The sequence below is a fragment of the Ursus maritimus genome, unplaced genomic scaffold, assembly GCF_017311325.1.
Source record: "Ursus maritimus isolate PB19 unplaced genomic scaffold, ASM1731132v1 scaffold_5, whole genome shotgun sequence".
Taxonomy (NCBI): Eukaryota; Metazoa; Chordata; class Mammalia; order Carnivora; family Ursidae; genus Ursus; species Ursus maritimus.
The window spans coordinates 67789434-67807614 of NW_024426663.1; the positions used below are offsets into that span (position 1 = coordinate 67789434).

The 18181-nt window shown below is 44.2% G+C and overlaps 1 protein-coding gene across 3 annotated transcripts in view; it reads left to right on the forward strand.

Moving 5' to 3' along the window:
* Window positions 1-6414, forward strand: part of CEP120 (centrosomal protein 120) — a 73011-nt gene extending 66597 nt beyond the window's left edge. For 2 of the 3 annotated variants that reach the window (XM_040622536.1, XM_040622535.1), the window contains 2 exons: window positions 1323-1468; window positions 5577-6414. In XM_040622536.1, the coding sequence (XP_040478470.1) occupies window positions 1323-1468; window positions 5577-5811 (381 nt within the window). In that variant the 3' untranslated portion in view covers window positions 5812-6414. The remainder of the gene's footprint in view (window positions 1-1322; window positions 1469-5576) is intronic. The other variant, XM_040622537.1, reaches the window with a different exon arrangement.
* The last annotated feature ends 11767 nt before the right edge of the window (window positions 6415-18181 follow it).

The window sequence follows — 18181 nt, forward strand, 5'->3', positions numbered from 1 at the left end:
GATCACCACCACATAAACCTATCAGAATGGTTTAAATGAAAAAAAAATTTTTACATTACCACGTACTGGTGAGAATATGGAGCACTGGAATACTCACAAGGAAGTAAAAATTAGTACTACTACTTTGAAAACAATACTTACCAATGCTGAAATTCTCCTACCCGATGGCCCTTCTCTGAATCCTATATGCCCAATAGAAAGGCATACAAACATGGGCCCGTAGACACGTGCGATAATACTGACATCAGCGTTAGAGAACAAGACTGCAGACTAGCCCATGTCCCTCCACAGCGGGATGAAGAGATTGCATATTCATCCAGCGTAATACTGTGCAGTAAAGACAATCCTCAACTACCCCGAACCCAAGTGAATCTGCAAAACAACGTTCACTTAAAGAAGCCGCCCATGACGTCTCACATACAGTTCCATTTCTCTGAAGGTCAAGCAGTCACATCTCATTTGTGGTGTTAAAAGTTAGGGCAGTAGTTATCTTGAGGAAAGGCGGGGTGGTTCGTGGGTAGGAGGAAGCATAGAGGGACTTGGGCGTCGTGATCGCCACGGAGTAGTTTGCTTTGTAATATTTTACCACTCTGTACACTTCTCGTGTGTAAAGACTCTGTTTACCAGTATTCAAAACATGTGTATGTTGACAAACAGAGGACGACATCTACCTGCCGACGGGACCGAAGCCCCAAAGGGGAGAGCTCTAATGAAAGAAGAGCACCCGTGCCTACAGAAATGTGTACGAAGAAGCCTGAGCCGACTCTGTTCCAGGAGAGGGCGTTGGCAGCCCCGCCTGCGCTACCAGACCGTCCGTTCCTGGGAGGGGGTTGGATCAGTCGTGGGATAGCCATTCTGGGGAAGGCTGCACACTTGTTTTAAAGACCTTTTGTCCTCTGTGCAGATTCTGGTGTGAGTTTAGAGAAAAGAGTGGAAAAGCCTATTATTACCTGGCCAGTGCAGAGACCGTTCGTTCGGTTTTTCACGGTGTATCTCTGTATCATTAGCCGTTTCTTAGATGCTTTTTACCCCTGTCCTTGTGGCAGCTCACTGTGTTGACAGTGACTCTTCCTGCCTTCATCTTGGCTTCTCCTGTGGTATTTCGCTAACCTCAGTCACTGCCTGCGCCTTGAAGGACTGTGGCTGGCCGCGGGAAGACGGGACTTCCTAAGAGAACCTGGCCCGTTCCAGACACTGGGTCGCTCGGAAGGAGAGCGCGTGGCTGTATCACGGGTCCTGTCTAACGGGATTGTGATCACAAGTCAAAGTCGTACGAAATCTGTTTACTCCTCCCATTCAAGTGCTGGCTTGTTTCTTTCCAGCGGGAACAAGAAAGTCAAATGGCTCGTCTTAAAAAACAGCAAGAAGAACTGGAACAGATGAGGCTACGTTACCTGGCTGCTGAGGAGAAAGACACGGTGAAGACCGAGAGACAAGAGCTGTTGGATATCAGAAATGAATTAAACAGGTATAATAACCCCAAAATCCCTTTTTCCCCCATACAGAAGTGGGAGTTGCGGTAGGAGAGCCTGTTCCTTAGCCATCGGGCCAGGGCACATAGCATATCGGGGCTGTCCCGAAGGAAGGGCTCACATGTCACACGTAGTGCGTGGGCTGCCACAGCCGCAAGTCTACACTCACGACCGTCAGGCCCACGTTGATTGCTGTGAACGCAGCTGTGGTTCGCTTTTTCGTTTCTATTCATACCCTTAACACTTTGAATTTCATTTTTGTGTGACTGTTGTAGGATTGTTGCTACTACTTCAAGGTAAATGATTATACTCAATTTTTAATAATAGGCACTTCAAATCTAGTTATGTTATTAATATAAATAAAATAGCCCTTATTAAGCCCTTACTGTATGGCCAGGCGCTATTGTAAATGCTTTGTTTTTTTTTTTTTAATTCTATTCATTTATTCGACAGAGATAGAGACAGCCAGCGAGAGAGGGAACACAAGCAGGGGGAGTGGGAGAGGAAGAAGCAGGCTCACAGCGGAGGAGCCTGACGTCGGGCTCGATCCCACAACGCCGGGATCACGCCCTGAGCCGAAGGCAGACGCTTAACCGCTGTGCCACCCAGGCGCCCCTGTTTTTTTTTTTAATCTGGAAAGCAACTCTTCGAGGAAGATATCCCCATTTAGAGATGGGGAACCTGCTGGTTAGACGTTTAAGTAGCCTTTCCACGGTCACATAGCTACTAGAGCAGAGAGCCAGCATTGAAAGGTGGTTCTATGGCTATGTACGTACTTTTCAAAGACTTTATTTATTTACTGGGAACGAGAGCATGCTCACGAGTGGGGGAGAGGCAGAAGAAAGAGAAAGTCTCAAGCAGACTCCCCCCTGATTGCAGAGCCCAAGACAGGGCTCATCGTAGCACTGTGATCGTGACCTGAGCTGAAACCAAGAGTCGGACGCTTAACTGACTGTGCCCCCCAGGCGCCGCTGTGGCTGTATTTTTAACTATTGTTCAACACGGGACCTCTCTGTAATGTCCTGTTCATCTTAGTGACGGTATCGGCAGTACCATGTTAGAAAAGCCATCATTAGAAAGGAGTATCAGAACAAATTATATTCTTTTCGGAGGGGAAGGCTTTTTAACTTAGTTTATGAAGACACTCCTATTTCCATTTCAGCAAAGCCCACTGTCTTAGCTTGGGCTGCCATCACTGTAGATTGGGGGGCTTCAACAACAAATGCATTCTCTCAGAGTTTTAGGGGCTGCACGTTCAAGATCAAGGTACCAGCACAGGTAGTTTCTGTGAGGACCCGCTGGCTGACCCATAGCTGCCTCCCGCTGTGGCCTGCGGTGTGCGGGAGGGAGCAACTTCCCCTGTGTCTCTTCTACTAAGAGCACGAGCCCCACCACGGTCCCCGCCCTCATGGTCTCGTCTAAACCGCGTCCCCGGCCAAGAGGCTTTCTCCAGATACCATCGCGTTGGGGGTTAGAGCTTCAGCATATGACTTTGGGGACACAAAGGTCAGTCCATAGCGCATGCGGTGACTCCTGCAGTCACTCTATCCGGTATTTCAGAGCTGGATTAAACAACCGCATTTCCAGTACTCACGGTAGACGTATCGTTTGGAAAAGGTCGAGCGTCATGTGACAGGGCTCCATGTCTGCTCTTCCTGTGCGGCAGATAATCGGCGTCCACTCTGTTGTAGACGTGCAGGACGTTACAAATAACGCGACCCTTGCCTTCGAAAATTTTGCTGTCACGTACGGTATTTTTTTTTTTTTTTTTTTTTTTGGTTTTTGTTTACTTTAGCATGTAGGTCTTAAGTCCCTGCTGTTTGCTAAGGACTGTTGGTGGCTGGAATGCTGATAGCCATTTGGCTACCAAATTTGCAGATCGTGCAGATTTGAATCTCATCATTAATATCTTAATAAATTAGGATTTAGGGAGAACTTAAACCACTAAGTACATTAGAAGTAAAAGCAGAGTCTTCTGTATAAATTATAAGGCAGACCTCAAGAGTGATGGGAAAGACAGGAGCAGACCGTTGACGTGAGGAGGCCTGGGAGGACACAGTGTGACGTGGCTGTTACAGCACCGGCGCGTCAAGGGCCGTTCACGACTCCGCATCGGTGCAGTCACACCTGGGTGTTCGTACCGCTGTGCAGCACGTGTTCAGGTCCGTCAGCTTCCTAGAGAGCTTCCAGGGGAATATGACCGAAAAGGTGGTCAGGAGAGAGGGATATTGCACGTGAGAACTCCAGGGCAAAGCGTTAGCTAGCCGTCTTCGGGAATCTGGCCGGCCCCCGAGTTCAAGAGAAGTAGGGGCCCCTCCTGAACGGAATCGGAGCCAGCTGTTGGGAAGGATGGGGCTGCCTCCCAAGTTCCGTGTAAGAAGGAACTTTCTAACAGAGCACTTCCGCAGGGTCGTGGGTTCCTAGTGACAGGAGTGTGCAGGCGGAGTCCAGACACCGTGTCATTCAGGGGCGTCAGGGGTACCTTGGGAACGTGGTGGGGTTCTTCACCTACGAGGTTCTAACATTCTACGGTGAGCCTGACCGGTGATTTGCATTTTAGTAAAATCACGGTAGGGATCACCTGTCACTTGTGTAAAGATTCTGTGTATCCTTCACGTATCAAGAGCGGACAAGAAAACGGCTGCGCTTTCTCCTACCTCGTTTGATGTTGTAGGTTATTAGCTTGCATTCAGGACCTCTTTGTCCAGGAAGGCTCCGAGAGTTAAAGTAGAGGGAACCCCCAGGGGAATCGCTCTAATTTGTACCCCTACCCCGTTAACCACTTGATTGTCACCCCCCAAAGCACAGGGCTTGGACTACGTAGGCTTTTTCTCTGAGAACAATGGAAGTGTTTGATTTCCTTCTTGGACTGCGCAGTGCGGTTCCGTGTTCTTTTGTGGGGGATCTTCGAGGGTCGCCCGAACAAACCAGAGTGCACACTGTCAACAGTCCTGCACCGTTTCTGGGGCCAAGTCTTCCTTGTCTGTGACAGCAGGACTCTCCTCACTGGCTCTTCTGCCTCTCGCCCACTCGGCGTCAATTCAGAAGTGGGTTTGGTCCTCACTGGCATACTCATCCTAAAGACCGTTCAGAAGCAGGGGCTTCGACTCAACCGCTTCATCCTTCCCATTTATAAAGATAAAATTTAGGGGTAGTTGCAAATTTAAACATTTCTGTAGCCGCTTGCAGAGAGGAGAAGTTACCTCTTAATTGTACATTCTTAATTACATTAAAACATACTCCACTGTCCAAAGTTGGTATTACTATCACTTAGAAAAGGGTACTAAGTATACTTAACATTCTCAAGGCCACACAACTAACGGTATTCCATTGGAAACACCCAAGTCCCAGTCTGGTACCTGCTGTCCCTTCTCTGACTCCTAGATGAGGCATCACAAAGTCGTACAAGGTGCACGCCGTCTGAACCAGGCGCTGACATCGAAACAAGGTCACTTTCTACGAACACTGGGTGATATTAACTCTAATAGCAAAGAGTTTTCTTCTTGAGCCACTGCAGTACCCCCAGCACCCGGCACTGTTGGGTACATAGAGATCTTTGCTGAATGACTTAGGAAAATTTAGTTCAAAACAACAAAGATTTACCAACGACCTAAAGACCCACAATAAAGGGTGATTAAATAAGGGTACATCCAACTGAGGGAATGTGGTGAAGCCCTTTAGAAGACACTGGAAAGAGTAGCATACAGCCTTGCCTGTATCCTATATCAGTTCTTTAGAAAAATAATTAAGATACATATGCATTTTTAATTGAAAAGAATTACAGAAAGTTACTACTTAGATTGGTTATCTCTGGATAAGATCACGATTTTTTTCTTTTTTGCCCATTTCCAGAACTGCTACAGTTTTTATATATTTTATAATTAGAAAAACAAGTATTATTTTTTCAAAACTGTTTTTATGAGCCTGCTGACTCCGGCTAGCCAAGGAGAACGCTGGTTTTTGTTATCTCCCTGAAAGTAATGCTACAGGCATAATTTCCCATTGAATCATTTTTTGAAACACTGTTTTGTTAACTAAAAAAACCAAAAAACCAAAACAGCACTTGCTGCCTGCTTAGAGTGGCATTTGTTCTTGACTTCTCAGGTTAAGGCAACAAGAACAGAAACAGTACCAGGATTCCAGAGAGATTGCGAGCGGAAAAATGGACAGCCCGCGTGGCAATGCCCTGGAAGAAGGTTTGGATGATTATTTGACTCGACTCATAGAAGAAAGGGATACTTTGATGAGGACGGGTGTGTATAACCACGAGGACCGAATAATAAGTGAACTAGACCGACAGATCAGAGAGGTTTTGGCAAAAAACAATGCCAGTAATTAATAACATTTGGAAAATCTTTACAGAGACTCCAGGCCTAAATATTAATTTCATTGTAAGACCCTCGAAAGAAGGGAAAATGGATGTTTTAAAACCAATTTTCAATTTTTTATAAGCAGAATTTTATATGTCACTGTACAGTATTTATTTGATTTTATTTACTTTATGCTACCTCTCCCACTCTGGTTTTATTTGTAATTGCATTTTATATACTCATTTTAAATGACTTTTCGGTGTTTCTCATAATTTATAATTTCATGGCCAGCTTTCACAACGGCTTTTCACAAGATCTGTCCTTATGGAAATGACTGCAGTAATTTCCGGTTGTATAATTTTTCATGTGGAGCCAAAAGAGTATATGTTGCACTTTAAAAATGCCGCGTCCTATTCATTTGAATACAGCTATCTCGAAAGTTGAGGCCAACTGTAAACAATTGTATTTAACTTACTTTAGACAGCCTGTGTTTTTAACTTGTAACATTTGCAAGTGACAAGTTTGAAAACGGAAAGCAAGATCAGTGCAGGGAAGCGCTAGGCTCTACTGAATGACAAACGAGGCATTTATTTAAATAAAATTCATACAGAATAAACTTGTCTCAACACCCATTGAATTTCCACATTTTCTGCTGTGCTCCTCACTTTCAGGAAGATGAAAGTCACAGTTTTACAAAGGTGCTCGTCTGCCCACTCGTGCCCAAGATCGTTTTGTTCTGTTTTCTTGAAAACCCAAACCCTCTAATGTAATAGGCAAAGGCTTCTGAGAAATTAGAGTGAAACATGACTATTTTTTACTCCCCCGAATTTTAATCGATTGGTTTGTAAAGTACGCAAGATGAGGTCATGGATTTACGCAGTGCCCTTCTCTGCAACTTCAGCGAGTCCCTGTGCTTGGGCCTCTCCACAGCCAGGTCTGCCCTCGGGGCAGCTCTCTCCGCCTGCTTTTCCGGAGGCGCTCAGCACCTTCACAGATGAGGGGACTCTGAAAATATTAGTTCCAAATTTCTGACTCCCCAAAATAATAAGTTGAAGTCTATTTTAGGAAATATATAGTGTTTGCCGAGAACTTCCATAAAAGCAGAATAGGCAGTTTGGAAACAAGAAAATACTTTTCTACTATTTTCAAGGAGGTGTAGTTTTGGGGGAAAGGAAAGCCCCTCCACGCATTGTTTTGTTTTGGTTCCTTAATAACAAGGTCTTGATCTTCTGAAAACAACCCAGCGGTCCCTGAGACAGAAGGCAGCTACTGAGTGAGACCAACGGCTCTGTGCGTCGCAGCGGCAAGTGCGGTGTTAATCAGCGCCGGACACCTGTCGCAGGGTTCCCCGCACACGGGACGCCGTGTTGCCGTCGGGAGGGCTCTGCCTGTGCCGGCCGGGCTTTGCGTGCTGCGCGCCTGTTTTCCAACACTAGAGGGGGCCTCGGATTGCGAGACTCAAAGGACTTCCCCGCAGGTCGGCCGTGGGCTGCACTTGGCCTTCTGCAAACCGTCTCCGGCTCGGTCACTGACGCAGTAACACGCAGTGTCCTGCACCACGCGGAGCCGGGCGGTGTGTCCCTTCTGCTTCCGCCCGGAGCCCGCAGGGGAGCGGCGCCCCCGTCGCCGTGTGCCTGGGGCTTGAGGGGCTCGCGTGGCCGTACTCTCACACGTCTGAACACGGGGGACATCTGACATTTCACCGCCGCCTCGTACTCCCTCAGCAACAGCCCTTCCGTGTGCAAGGTCATTCCAGGAATTCAAAGTTATTCTCAGGGTCGGGAAGTGGAGGGACAGCGCAGTGGGTGACTGAAGGGGGGTGGCCGCTGACTGCGCCGGCTTCCTCATTACTACACCGAGCGGCCGGCCTGTCACCGGATGCTCCCCTCTGAAGTAACATCTACCTCTAAGACGTCTGGGGCTCCTGGACACGGAGACAGCCTAGTGTCCACGTCTGAGGCTGGCACGTGGTCGTGGGCAGGGCGCCTCAGGTCGCCCAGGTAAGCTCCTTTACCCCCGCAGGCCCGTGACTCCTACCAGACCCGGGCTCCTGCGTGCAGACGTGGGCGTCTGAGTCTGGGGCACCGCGCACACGTCTGCGGAAGAGAACCATCCGGTCTGACCACGTGGCTTTCTTGCCGACGAACTGCTCCGTCCAGCTGCTGCCCAGCCTGTCAGCTCTCAGTTCCCGGGACGTACTGCCTGTCCTTCCAGTCTGAGGATCGGTCCTCCGCTAGCTACGGGTAGAATTTTTAATCGGGCCTCTCACTACCACTATGTCCACCTTCGTGGAATAGCTGACTTGATTCTTTTTATCCATATAATTCACAAAACTCACCTTTTTAAAGGATACAATTTAGGGGTTTTTAATACATTCTCATGGTCGTACAGCCATCACCACTATGTAATTCTAGAACATTTTCATCATCCCCCAAGGAAACCCCAAAGGGATTAGCAAGTCACTCCCCGTTCTCCCCTCTGCCCAGCCCCTGGCAACCACTAACCTACTTTCTGTCTCTGTGGCTTTGGCGATTCTGGGCATTTATCAATGAAATCCCAAAGTCTCTATTTAAAACTGGAAATAAGACCTGAATTTTCTGTGTCAATCTAGTAAGAAGATACCTCCACTCTTACTATCCATTACCTACCATAGCAGGGATGAGCGCTAATATAATGCAAGGTGAAACACGTTCTGCTGTGACATCTCTGAGCATTCCTGTGGGGCCGGCAATGACGACTGATACAGGGCACGGGTCAGGCCCCCAGCATCTTACCAGAATTGCATGCCGTCCCCATGTTCTCCCAAAGTTGGCAGTAATGGGAAGCATGGGTAACCACAAAGTAAGGTCAGGGAGGACAGAGCACCCGTCTAGCTAACTTTCCGCCACACGCCAGGACTAAAATAGCGCCTGCCGGATGTAGGCACTCAACAGTCGTATTCATAAAGAAATAAGAAAAGATTGCATGTGGTCTCCCCGTCAAAAGACATACAAATTATCTACGATGGAGATGCTAGGAGAACAGGCTCTCCCGACTTCACCGCCCAGGCCCTGCTAAAGTCCAAGACTTTTCGTTGTGCTGTCGTGCTTTTAAAAATTGTGCTTTGGGACACCTGGGTGGCTCAGTCGGTTAAGCATCTGCCTTCGGCTTAGATCATGATCCTGGGGCTCTGGGATCGAGCCCCACATCAGGCTCCTTCCTCGGCAGGGGGCCTGCTTCTCTCTCTACTCCCCCCACCGTGCTCTCTTTCTCTCTCTCTCTGACAAATAAGTAAATAAATAAAATAGAAATTGTGCTTCAAATGCTTAGAGACAGAATGAGTAGAGATTACCAGGGGCTGAGGCGGGGAATGAGGATGAGTGAGTGCTAAGTGGGGACAGAATTGTTCGGGTGATGAAAAAGTTCTGGATCAGGGATAGTGGAAACGGTTGCATAGCCCTGTGAATATATTTAATGCCAGTGAATTATACACTTAAAAATGGTTACAATTTTATGTACGTGTATTTTACCACAATTTAAAAAAAGCTTGCTTGCTACATGAGTTGCCTGTCAAGCCATTCTGGAAGATCCTCCTGTTTTCTCATTCGCTGACAGTAGGAATGGGTTAGACACTTGGTTAGATGTTTGTTGTGCCCTTGTTAACAGAATCCAAGGTTACTGAAAATGGCTGCTTTTTCATTCTGACTTCTAAAGGTGAATTGCAGGATCCTTGAAACATGCTATAACATAACTGTGTTTTATAAAATTAAGGTCTTGTTCAACAACAGCAAAACCAAGACCAAAAAACCCCCAAACAACAGCAACAACAACAACAACAAAAAACCCACAACAGACTATCTTTCATTGAGTAGAGAGTCCAGACCACGGACACAAATCGGATAGAGAATTTTTCACAACGGATCTCAAGTTGCCTAAAGCAGGCTCCGTAGTCTTATCGTGCGTTGGTGGTCTTTCCACGGGACGAAGTGATTTGTGCGGGAGCGCTGGATAAAGTCTGCTTGAAGAACTGTTCATAGGGAATGACGCAAAATGTAAACCCATCTTTGATACTTGGGTTTTGGCAACTGTAGCACAGGCTCTGGAGCCCGGACTTGCCAGCATTCCCTCTTCTGCTACCTGCACTGGAGCAGTTCTTACACTTGCTTCCTCCTTTCCTCTTCCCTCGGCTTCCGTGACTCAGGGAAACCGAGACCTACCTCATCTATCTTGGTGTACAGATGGGAAATTGAGACAGAATTGTGTAAGCAACTGCATTTTTCACAAACACCAAAAGAACTAGACTGCTCACGGATTATATTATATAACCTCGCTTTGGCATCAAGTTCAAGTCTACTATTGTTAGGAATGTAACTGTAGAAAGGCTGCTATACACTTAAATCTCATTTTATTTGCTTCTCTGGGGGTTGTCTTCATGTTTTCATTAGAAATGTTTTTACAGATGGAGGCTCTTCAAATATAGAGTTGCTGAAGTGGAGACTCAGAAGTTTAGCTTTCAAATTAAAGGGCAGTGGAAATCTGTTTAGAAAGATTAATTTATAGATAAATAATTTACTGACTGATACGTTAATGTACCAGGATCCCTAGAGGCTTTTAAAGATGTAGTCATTATATTCTTAAGGTTTCTAAGAATGTTAAACCTGTCATTCATAACAGGAGAGAACTAAAATAAGGCCCATTTGTAATTTCTTCTTGGAAACATTTCATCCACACATTCATAGACAAATATTTTTTCTTTTCCAAATAACCTATCTAATAGTTGGACAGCACAACCCTTTTCTTGATTAACGTGTTAACTAGTCGAAAGCACGCAGATGCACGGGATGAATGCTGAGTTCTCCTCAATATTTTACATTAAAACCTGGCTAGAGACAAGAAGTGTTACTGCAAAATCTTACTTTGACATCATTGTAAATTTTAGTGAATGCTGACCCAATACTGAGAAAGTCTGTGCCTGGTAGGTTTGCAATGTTTTAAGCTCTTCTGCAAATTCTCCGCTTAGGGAACAGACTGAACACGATTAAAGCATCAAACAACTAGCTCCCTTGCTCTGACTCCTTTCTGTGACCTGAAAAAGCAACATTTGGTTGCTAACATTTCCATCTGTTTGCTTGAGAGAAATTCTGGATTGTCAGGCAAGGCTGGTACTGTATTCCTTGAGTTCGGTTCCGGTTTTGGGCAAAATCTGATGCCCTGAGCAAAGTATGGCAAATCAAGAACTTGAGGCCTAACTCGTGAGCGCCTGTCTTCAGCCGTGCTGTTCAGACTGGATGGGCTAGTGTAGCCGACCGCTGTGTTCACCTGACTGTTGCTTCGAGGAAGGAACTTGAAATTCCTCACTTAGCTTCCTTGTCGGCAGATGAGATGAATGGTCTTATCTTGGTTTCTGACACGTTTATTTAGGTAACTAACGGAAATTTGTAAAATTTGCACGAAGAAAAGAAAGGTACCAAATAGGAAATCATTTTATAAATAGTCTTCAGAAGTAATTTAGCCCACAGACTCTTTTTGCCAGTAAAAATCGTCCCGGCCAGCCCACATGCGGTCTTCCATCAGTGGCTCTATTGCCCACCCACACTTCTCCTCCCTTATCTCTCTGTGCATGTGTGTTTACCAGGAACAAATGACACGCAGAATGTGTCTTCAAAAGATTCTTTTAAAAACCCACAAAAAAAGAAAAGGCAAGGAAAAAGAGAAACAGTAGAGAGAAGAGCTCACGCCCCGGTTTTGTCCTTTGGTCAGCCTTTTCCCTTCCTAAGGGCTGTGAGGTGCCAGCTCGTTCTGCTGGTTCTACTCTTCTTTGCCTCTTACGCTACGGTTTGAACCTCAGAGCCACTGTCCGGATCTACGAGCTACCTGTGAACGCAGCAGTGCACACACGCAGGAGTAGCAGACGTCAGCCCGGTCTGGGGCTGCCTGAAGCCCCGCTTGACGCTTGCTGCATTCACGCAGCCACCATCGTAATGCGACCTCCGGTGTGTGCACTCCTGGCACGTCCCTCGGGCGTGTCCTCCTACCAAATGAGAGAGAATAACCTGCCCATTCTGCTGACATCAGATAAACTGAGATATTCATGATTCTATATATTTATATATTTTTTAAATTTGTATATTATGTTTCCATATATACAAGCTGTGGAACTCCTTTGTTTAGTATGAAATTGTTCAGTTATATATAAGTCACTCATGCGGTTCTTCCTAGTATGCCACCTTAGAGATGATACCCTTCGCAGTTACTAGTGAACGGCGGTAAGTGACAGTGGGCCTCTCTTCGCTTCACAAGTCAACAGCCAAGAATGGACAAAAGACCATTTCCGCCTTTTTCTTCTCATCTCTTGTCTATACTCACTGTTGTTCCTTTCCTATGATGACTGCATCCTAGCTGTCCAAGGGAACAACAAAGTTTCCTATCAGAGGCTTACTAATAAAAGCCCTAATAATGCTTGTGTAGGTCAAAAGAGACTCTTCTCAGATTGAGAGTATTTTGATACTAAGAATAATATCAAACCTGTTGAAAACACATGCTCAGCTTAGTCATAAGCTCCATCCACTTAGCTACTAGTCACAATGAAAGTGCAGAGGTAACTATGGGAGAAGAATGGACGAAACACAACCAGTTTATAAGCCTGGGCCCCGAAGAGTTGGTGGTGGGGGAGGGGAATGTGGCAAACTCAGAATCGAAGATGGCCTTCAAATCCATAGGGTCCAAAGCTTTGTATAGCACGTGGCCATAGGCAGTCTGGGGTACAAACGAAAATGGTTATCAAGTGAGAAAAAACATTTATCAGAATCCAACATTCCTTCCTGATAAAAGAAGCCCAGGAAACTAAGAAGGGAACTTCCTCAACTTGATAAAGAACATCTATAAAAAACCTACAGGTAACCTACTTCATGGTAAAAGGTGAGGACATTCCCTAAGATCAAGAAGAAAACAGCATCTGTTCTCAGTATCTCCATTCGATACTGTATGGAAGGTTCATAACCAGTTAGATAAGGCAGAAAAGAAGCAGCTAGCAGAGTAGGAGCTACCAGTCTTCATCCCCCAACAAAAAAACAAGTAAACAACCGTCCATGAATGAAAATAGCCCTGGGAGGACTCAAGAGTCCAGTTACAAACCTATAACAACACCGTAGAGCCAACAAGGAGAATAACCACACACAAAGGATCTCCAGGGAGACTGGTATCACTGAGGCATCTAGAGACAGCCAGGAACAAAATATTTTAATATTTTAGCAGTGTGTAAAAAATTTAACTCTAGTATAAATATTAAAAGACAAAGGTAACATAATTATAGATATGATAATTGATTAATGCATACACAATGTAAGATGTAAATTGTGACTTCAGAAACAACGTGGGCGGAGAAAAAGGTTAGAGTTTCTGTATATGATCAAAGTTGTTATCAGTTTAAAACAGACTGTTAAAAGATATTCTGTGTAAGCTTTGTGTCAGAGCAAAAACCTACAGTACTTACACACAAGATAAGGAAAAACAAATTAACGCATATCACTACAGAAAATCGTCGAATCACAAAAGAACAAGGAAACTCCAATAGCCAGAAAACAACTAACAAGACAGTAACTGTCAGACCTTACCTCTCAGTAATTACTTCAAATGTAAATGGATTAAATTCTATCAAAAGACATAAAATGGCTGAAGGGATTTAAAAAAAGAAAAAAAAAGACCCAACTGTATGCTGCCTTCAAGTTTCACTTCAGTTTTAAGGATACAAATAGGTTGAAAATGAAGGGGTAGAAAAAGATATTTCGTGCAAATGTAAACCAAAAGAGATCAAGGATAGTTATAGTGCTATCGGACAAAATAGGCTTAAGTCAAATACTGTAATTGGAGAAAGAAGGTCATTATTTAATGAAAAAAGAGGTCAATTCATAAAGAATATAGCAATAATAAGTATATATTCACCCAATATCAGAGCACCTAAATACGCTAAGTATTAATAGAGCTGAAGGCTTAAACAGACAGCAATGCAATAATAAGGGACCTCAATACTGTACGATCAACCATGGGTCTATCGCCTGGACAAAAGCTCAATAAGGAAACACTGTATTTGAACTACAGCAAAGACCAAATGGAGCTGAGAGACTTATTAACAACCTACCACTCAACAGGAGTGAACACACATTCTTCTCAAACACACAGGGAACGTTCTCCAAGATAGAGCATATGTTAGGTCGAAACAAGTCTTAAGAAAACTAAAATCATATCAAGTATCTTTTCCAACCACAACAGTATAAACTAGAAATCACTATCAGGAAGAAAGCTGGGAAATTCGCAAATACGTAGAAATTAAACAACACATTCCTGAATACCCAACGGATCAAAGAAGTCAAAAGGGAAACAAACAAAAAAAAAGACAACAAAAATGGAAACACAGCACATCAAAATGTATGGAATGGCACTAAAAGAATATCAAGAGGGCAATTTATAGCAGTAGAAGCCTTCATTAAATAAGGATTTCAAATAAATGAGCTAACTATATACTTCAAGGAACTAGAAAAAAGAAAAAACTAGGCCAAAGTTAGAAGACAGGAAATAAAGATCAGAGCAGAAATAGAGAGTAAAAACACAGGAAAGAAGATCAATGAAATTAAGAGCTGTTTTTAAAAAAAGAAAATTGACAAACTGAAAACTGAGAAATGGCCCAAATAAAATCAGAAGTGAAAGAGGGAACGTTACAACGACACTACACAAATACGAAGGATCACAACAGACTTCTCAACAATTTTATGCCAACAAATTGGATAACCTGTAAGTAGGCAAATTTCTAGAAAAATAAAACCTACCAAGACTGAATCGTGAACAAAAAGAAAATATGAACAGACCAATTACTTGTAAGGATATTGAATCAGTAATCACAAACCTCCCAATAAAGTCTGAGACCGGATGGTTTCACTGGTGAAGTCTACAGAACATTTAAAGAATAGCAACTTTGCTCAAACTTCCAAAAAACAGAATACTTCCAGATTCATTCTACAGAAGGCGAGCATTAACCCAGATATCAAAAACAAAGGTACCACAAGAAAATTGCAAGCCAATATCTCTGATGAACCTAGATGCAAAAACCATCAACAAAATACTAGTAACCAAATTCAACACCACGTTAAAAGGACCATACACCACAATCAAGTGAGATTTAGCCCTGGTATGCTAGGATGGTTCAACAAATATAAATACATGTGATATACCACAGTAACAAAATGAAGGACAAAAATTCTACGATTGTGACGAGACATTAAAAATAGATCTACCCTGTGATCTAGCAATCCCACTTCTGGGTATAGATCAAAAGGGAAAAAACATAGTATCTTACAGAGATGTCTGCACTCCCATGTTCACGGGATCATTCACAACATCCAACATGAAAACAACCTAAGTGCCTGTCAACAAATGAATGAATAAGGAAAATGGGAAGTATACGTATATGTTTATATACACACACACAGTGGAGTATTACTCAGCCATAGAAAGTACAAACACGATACTAGCACTTATATGTGGAATCATAAAAAAAAAAATTGACATCATAGAAATGAAAGAATGTCAGTCAGCAGGGGCTGACGTTTAGGAGAAATGGAGAGATGTTCAAAAAGGGTCAAACTTTTAATTTTAAGACGCATAATTTCTCAGGATATAATGTACCACATGGCAACTATAGTTCATAACGCTGTACTGTATACTTGAAATTTGCTCCAATAGTGGATCATCCGCATTCTTACCACACGTGTGTGCGCGTACACACACACACACACACACACACACACACTGTGAGGTGATAGATATGGTAACTTGATTGTAGTAATCACTTCACCATGTATGTATCTATCAAATCATTACAATGTACACTTTATATACAATTTTGTCAATTATAACTCAATGAAACAGGGACGAAAAAGAAAGTCATCCAAGTTATAAAGACAGGAGTATCTATATACAGATGACATAATTGATCACCAAAAAAAATCCAGTGGAATCTACAGAAATACTACTAGGACTTGTACGTGCATTTAGCAAGGGTGAAACCCCAACGAGATCAACAGGTGAAATAGACAAACATCACCTGGATTTCTGTGTACTCCCAACAAGCAATCCCCAAAGCATAAAAAACATGGAACATTAAGGAATAAATGGAACAAAAATGTCAAAGACCCACACACAAAACTCTAAAACACTGCAGAGACAACCTAAATAAGTAAAGAAACAGGATATTCATAGGTCAGAATAGTCAATATTGTTAAGGTGTTACTTTTCTCCAAACCGATCTATAGGTTTAGTGTAGTTCCTATCAAAATCCCATCGTGTTTTGTCTTGTTGTTGAAATTGAAAACCCAAATCTACAATTTATATTGAAATGCAAAGGAAGACCCTGAACTCACCTCGTCCACCAACGCACCAAGTGCACACCCCTTATTAGAGAGCATTTGCTCCCGAAGAAGAACCGGAGGCTGACTGAACAGCTCCTGCACAATGAAGGAGAGACCCCACAGAGAACAGCAGGAGAGACGGAGACACAGTAATGGGGAGACACTCACCCCGATGCTGCCAACTGCGGTGGGGAGGGATAGTACAGACAGACACCGAGAGATTCGGCTGCCCTGGGGCACAGCAAAAACAAAACAGAACACAAAATAACAACAACAAAACCCATGGTTTAAAAGGGTAAGTGGAATGTCCAAGAACCAGCCCAAGACCCGGCCAAATGGCAGAGGAACTGCTGGCATCTCGCCGGATGAGAGGAGCTGGTAAGCACCGCAGCTTGCTTGCCCCCTCCACCTTCACAGTGCGGATGGGAGTGGGGTCTGGGTGCCCAGGCTGGCCTGCCACCTGGGTGAGTCCTGAGTCCCTAGCCCACACCAGCCCAAGCCATCCCACCAAGGGGGATCAGCTGATCCCTGATCAGCGCTCACTGCAGCTCCAGCTAGCCTGCCAAGGTCACACAGGCACCAAGGACCCCAGAGCACTCCGGATAACTTACTAGGGCATCCCCAGCACAGAGCACTCCAGGACGCCCCAGCCTGTGCCCACCTTGGTTCCAGACCCGCTGCCAGGGTGTTCCCTGAACTGAGCACTCTGGGACACCCGAATGTGCACCCACTTCAGCTTCAGCTGTCCTGCCCCGGTGTCCTTTGTGCAGAGAGCCCCAGAAAGGCCCTGGCCCATGCCCATGACAGCTCCAATCATCCCACCAGAATAGCCCCAGCACGGATTGTCCCAGGACCCCCAGCTCACACCAGCCACAGCTCCAACCAGCCAGCCGAAGTCACCAGACATACACAGTCTATGCAGGGGACCGCCATACACACATCATTCCTCCAAGTTTAGGAAAGTACCTGTTTTTCCTAATTCATAGAAACAAGCACAGAAAGTCAAGCAAAATAAGGAGACAAGAAGAATGTGGGCCAAACGAATAAGACAAAAGCTTCCAAAAGAACTAAAAGGAACAGAGATAACCAGTCTACCTAGTACAGAGTTCACAGTCATGGTCATAAAGATGCTCACCAGGCTGGAGAGAAGACTGAATGAACCGGAGAGAAGGACTTCAAAAAAGAGATTTAAAACATATTAAGAACCAATAAAAGTGGAAGAATACAAAAACCAAAATGAAAAATACCCTAGAGGGACTCAACAGGTTAGAGGACACACAAGAATGGATCAGCCATCTGGAAGACAGGGTAATGGAAAGTACCTAAGCTTATAGCAAAGAGGAAAAAAAAAAAAAAAACCAAAAAACCAAGGATGGGTTAAGAATCTCTTGGACAATATCAAGTGAACAAACATTAACATTTTAGGGATTCCAAAAGGAGAAGAGAGAAAGGGGCATAAAACTTATTTTAAGAAATAATAGCTGAAAACTTATCTAACTTGGGGAAGGAAACAGACATCCATGTTCAGGAAGCATGAAAGTACCAAATAAGATGAACCCAAGGAGGTCCACATTGCATTTCAATTTAAAATGTCTAAGATTAAAGGGGCACCTGGGTGGCTCAGATGGTTACGTGTCTGCCATCTGCTCAGGTCGTGATCTCCAGGTCCTGGGATCGAGTCCCCAGTGAGGCTCCCTGCTCAGTGGGGAGTCTGCCTCTCCCTCTCCCTCTGCCTCTCCTCCTGCTTGTGCACTCTTGGTCTCTCTCTCTCTCTCTCAAATGAATAAAGTATTTTAAAAAATAAAATGTCTAAGATTAAAGATAAAAAGAATTTGAAAAGCAACAAGAGAGAAGTTACTAGTAAAGTACAAGGGATGGGCACTTGGGTGGCTTAGTTCATTTCAGCTCAGGTCATGATCTCAGTGTGGAAACTGCTTGATATTCTCTCTCCCTCTCCCTCTGCCCTTACACACCTCCATCTCTGTTTCTGTCTCTCTGTAAAAAAAAAAAAAAAAAAAAA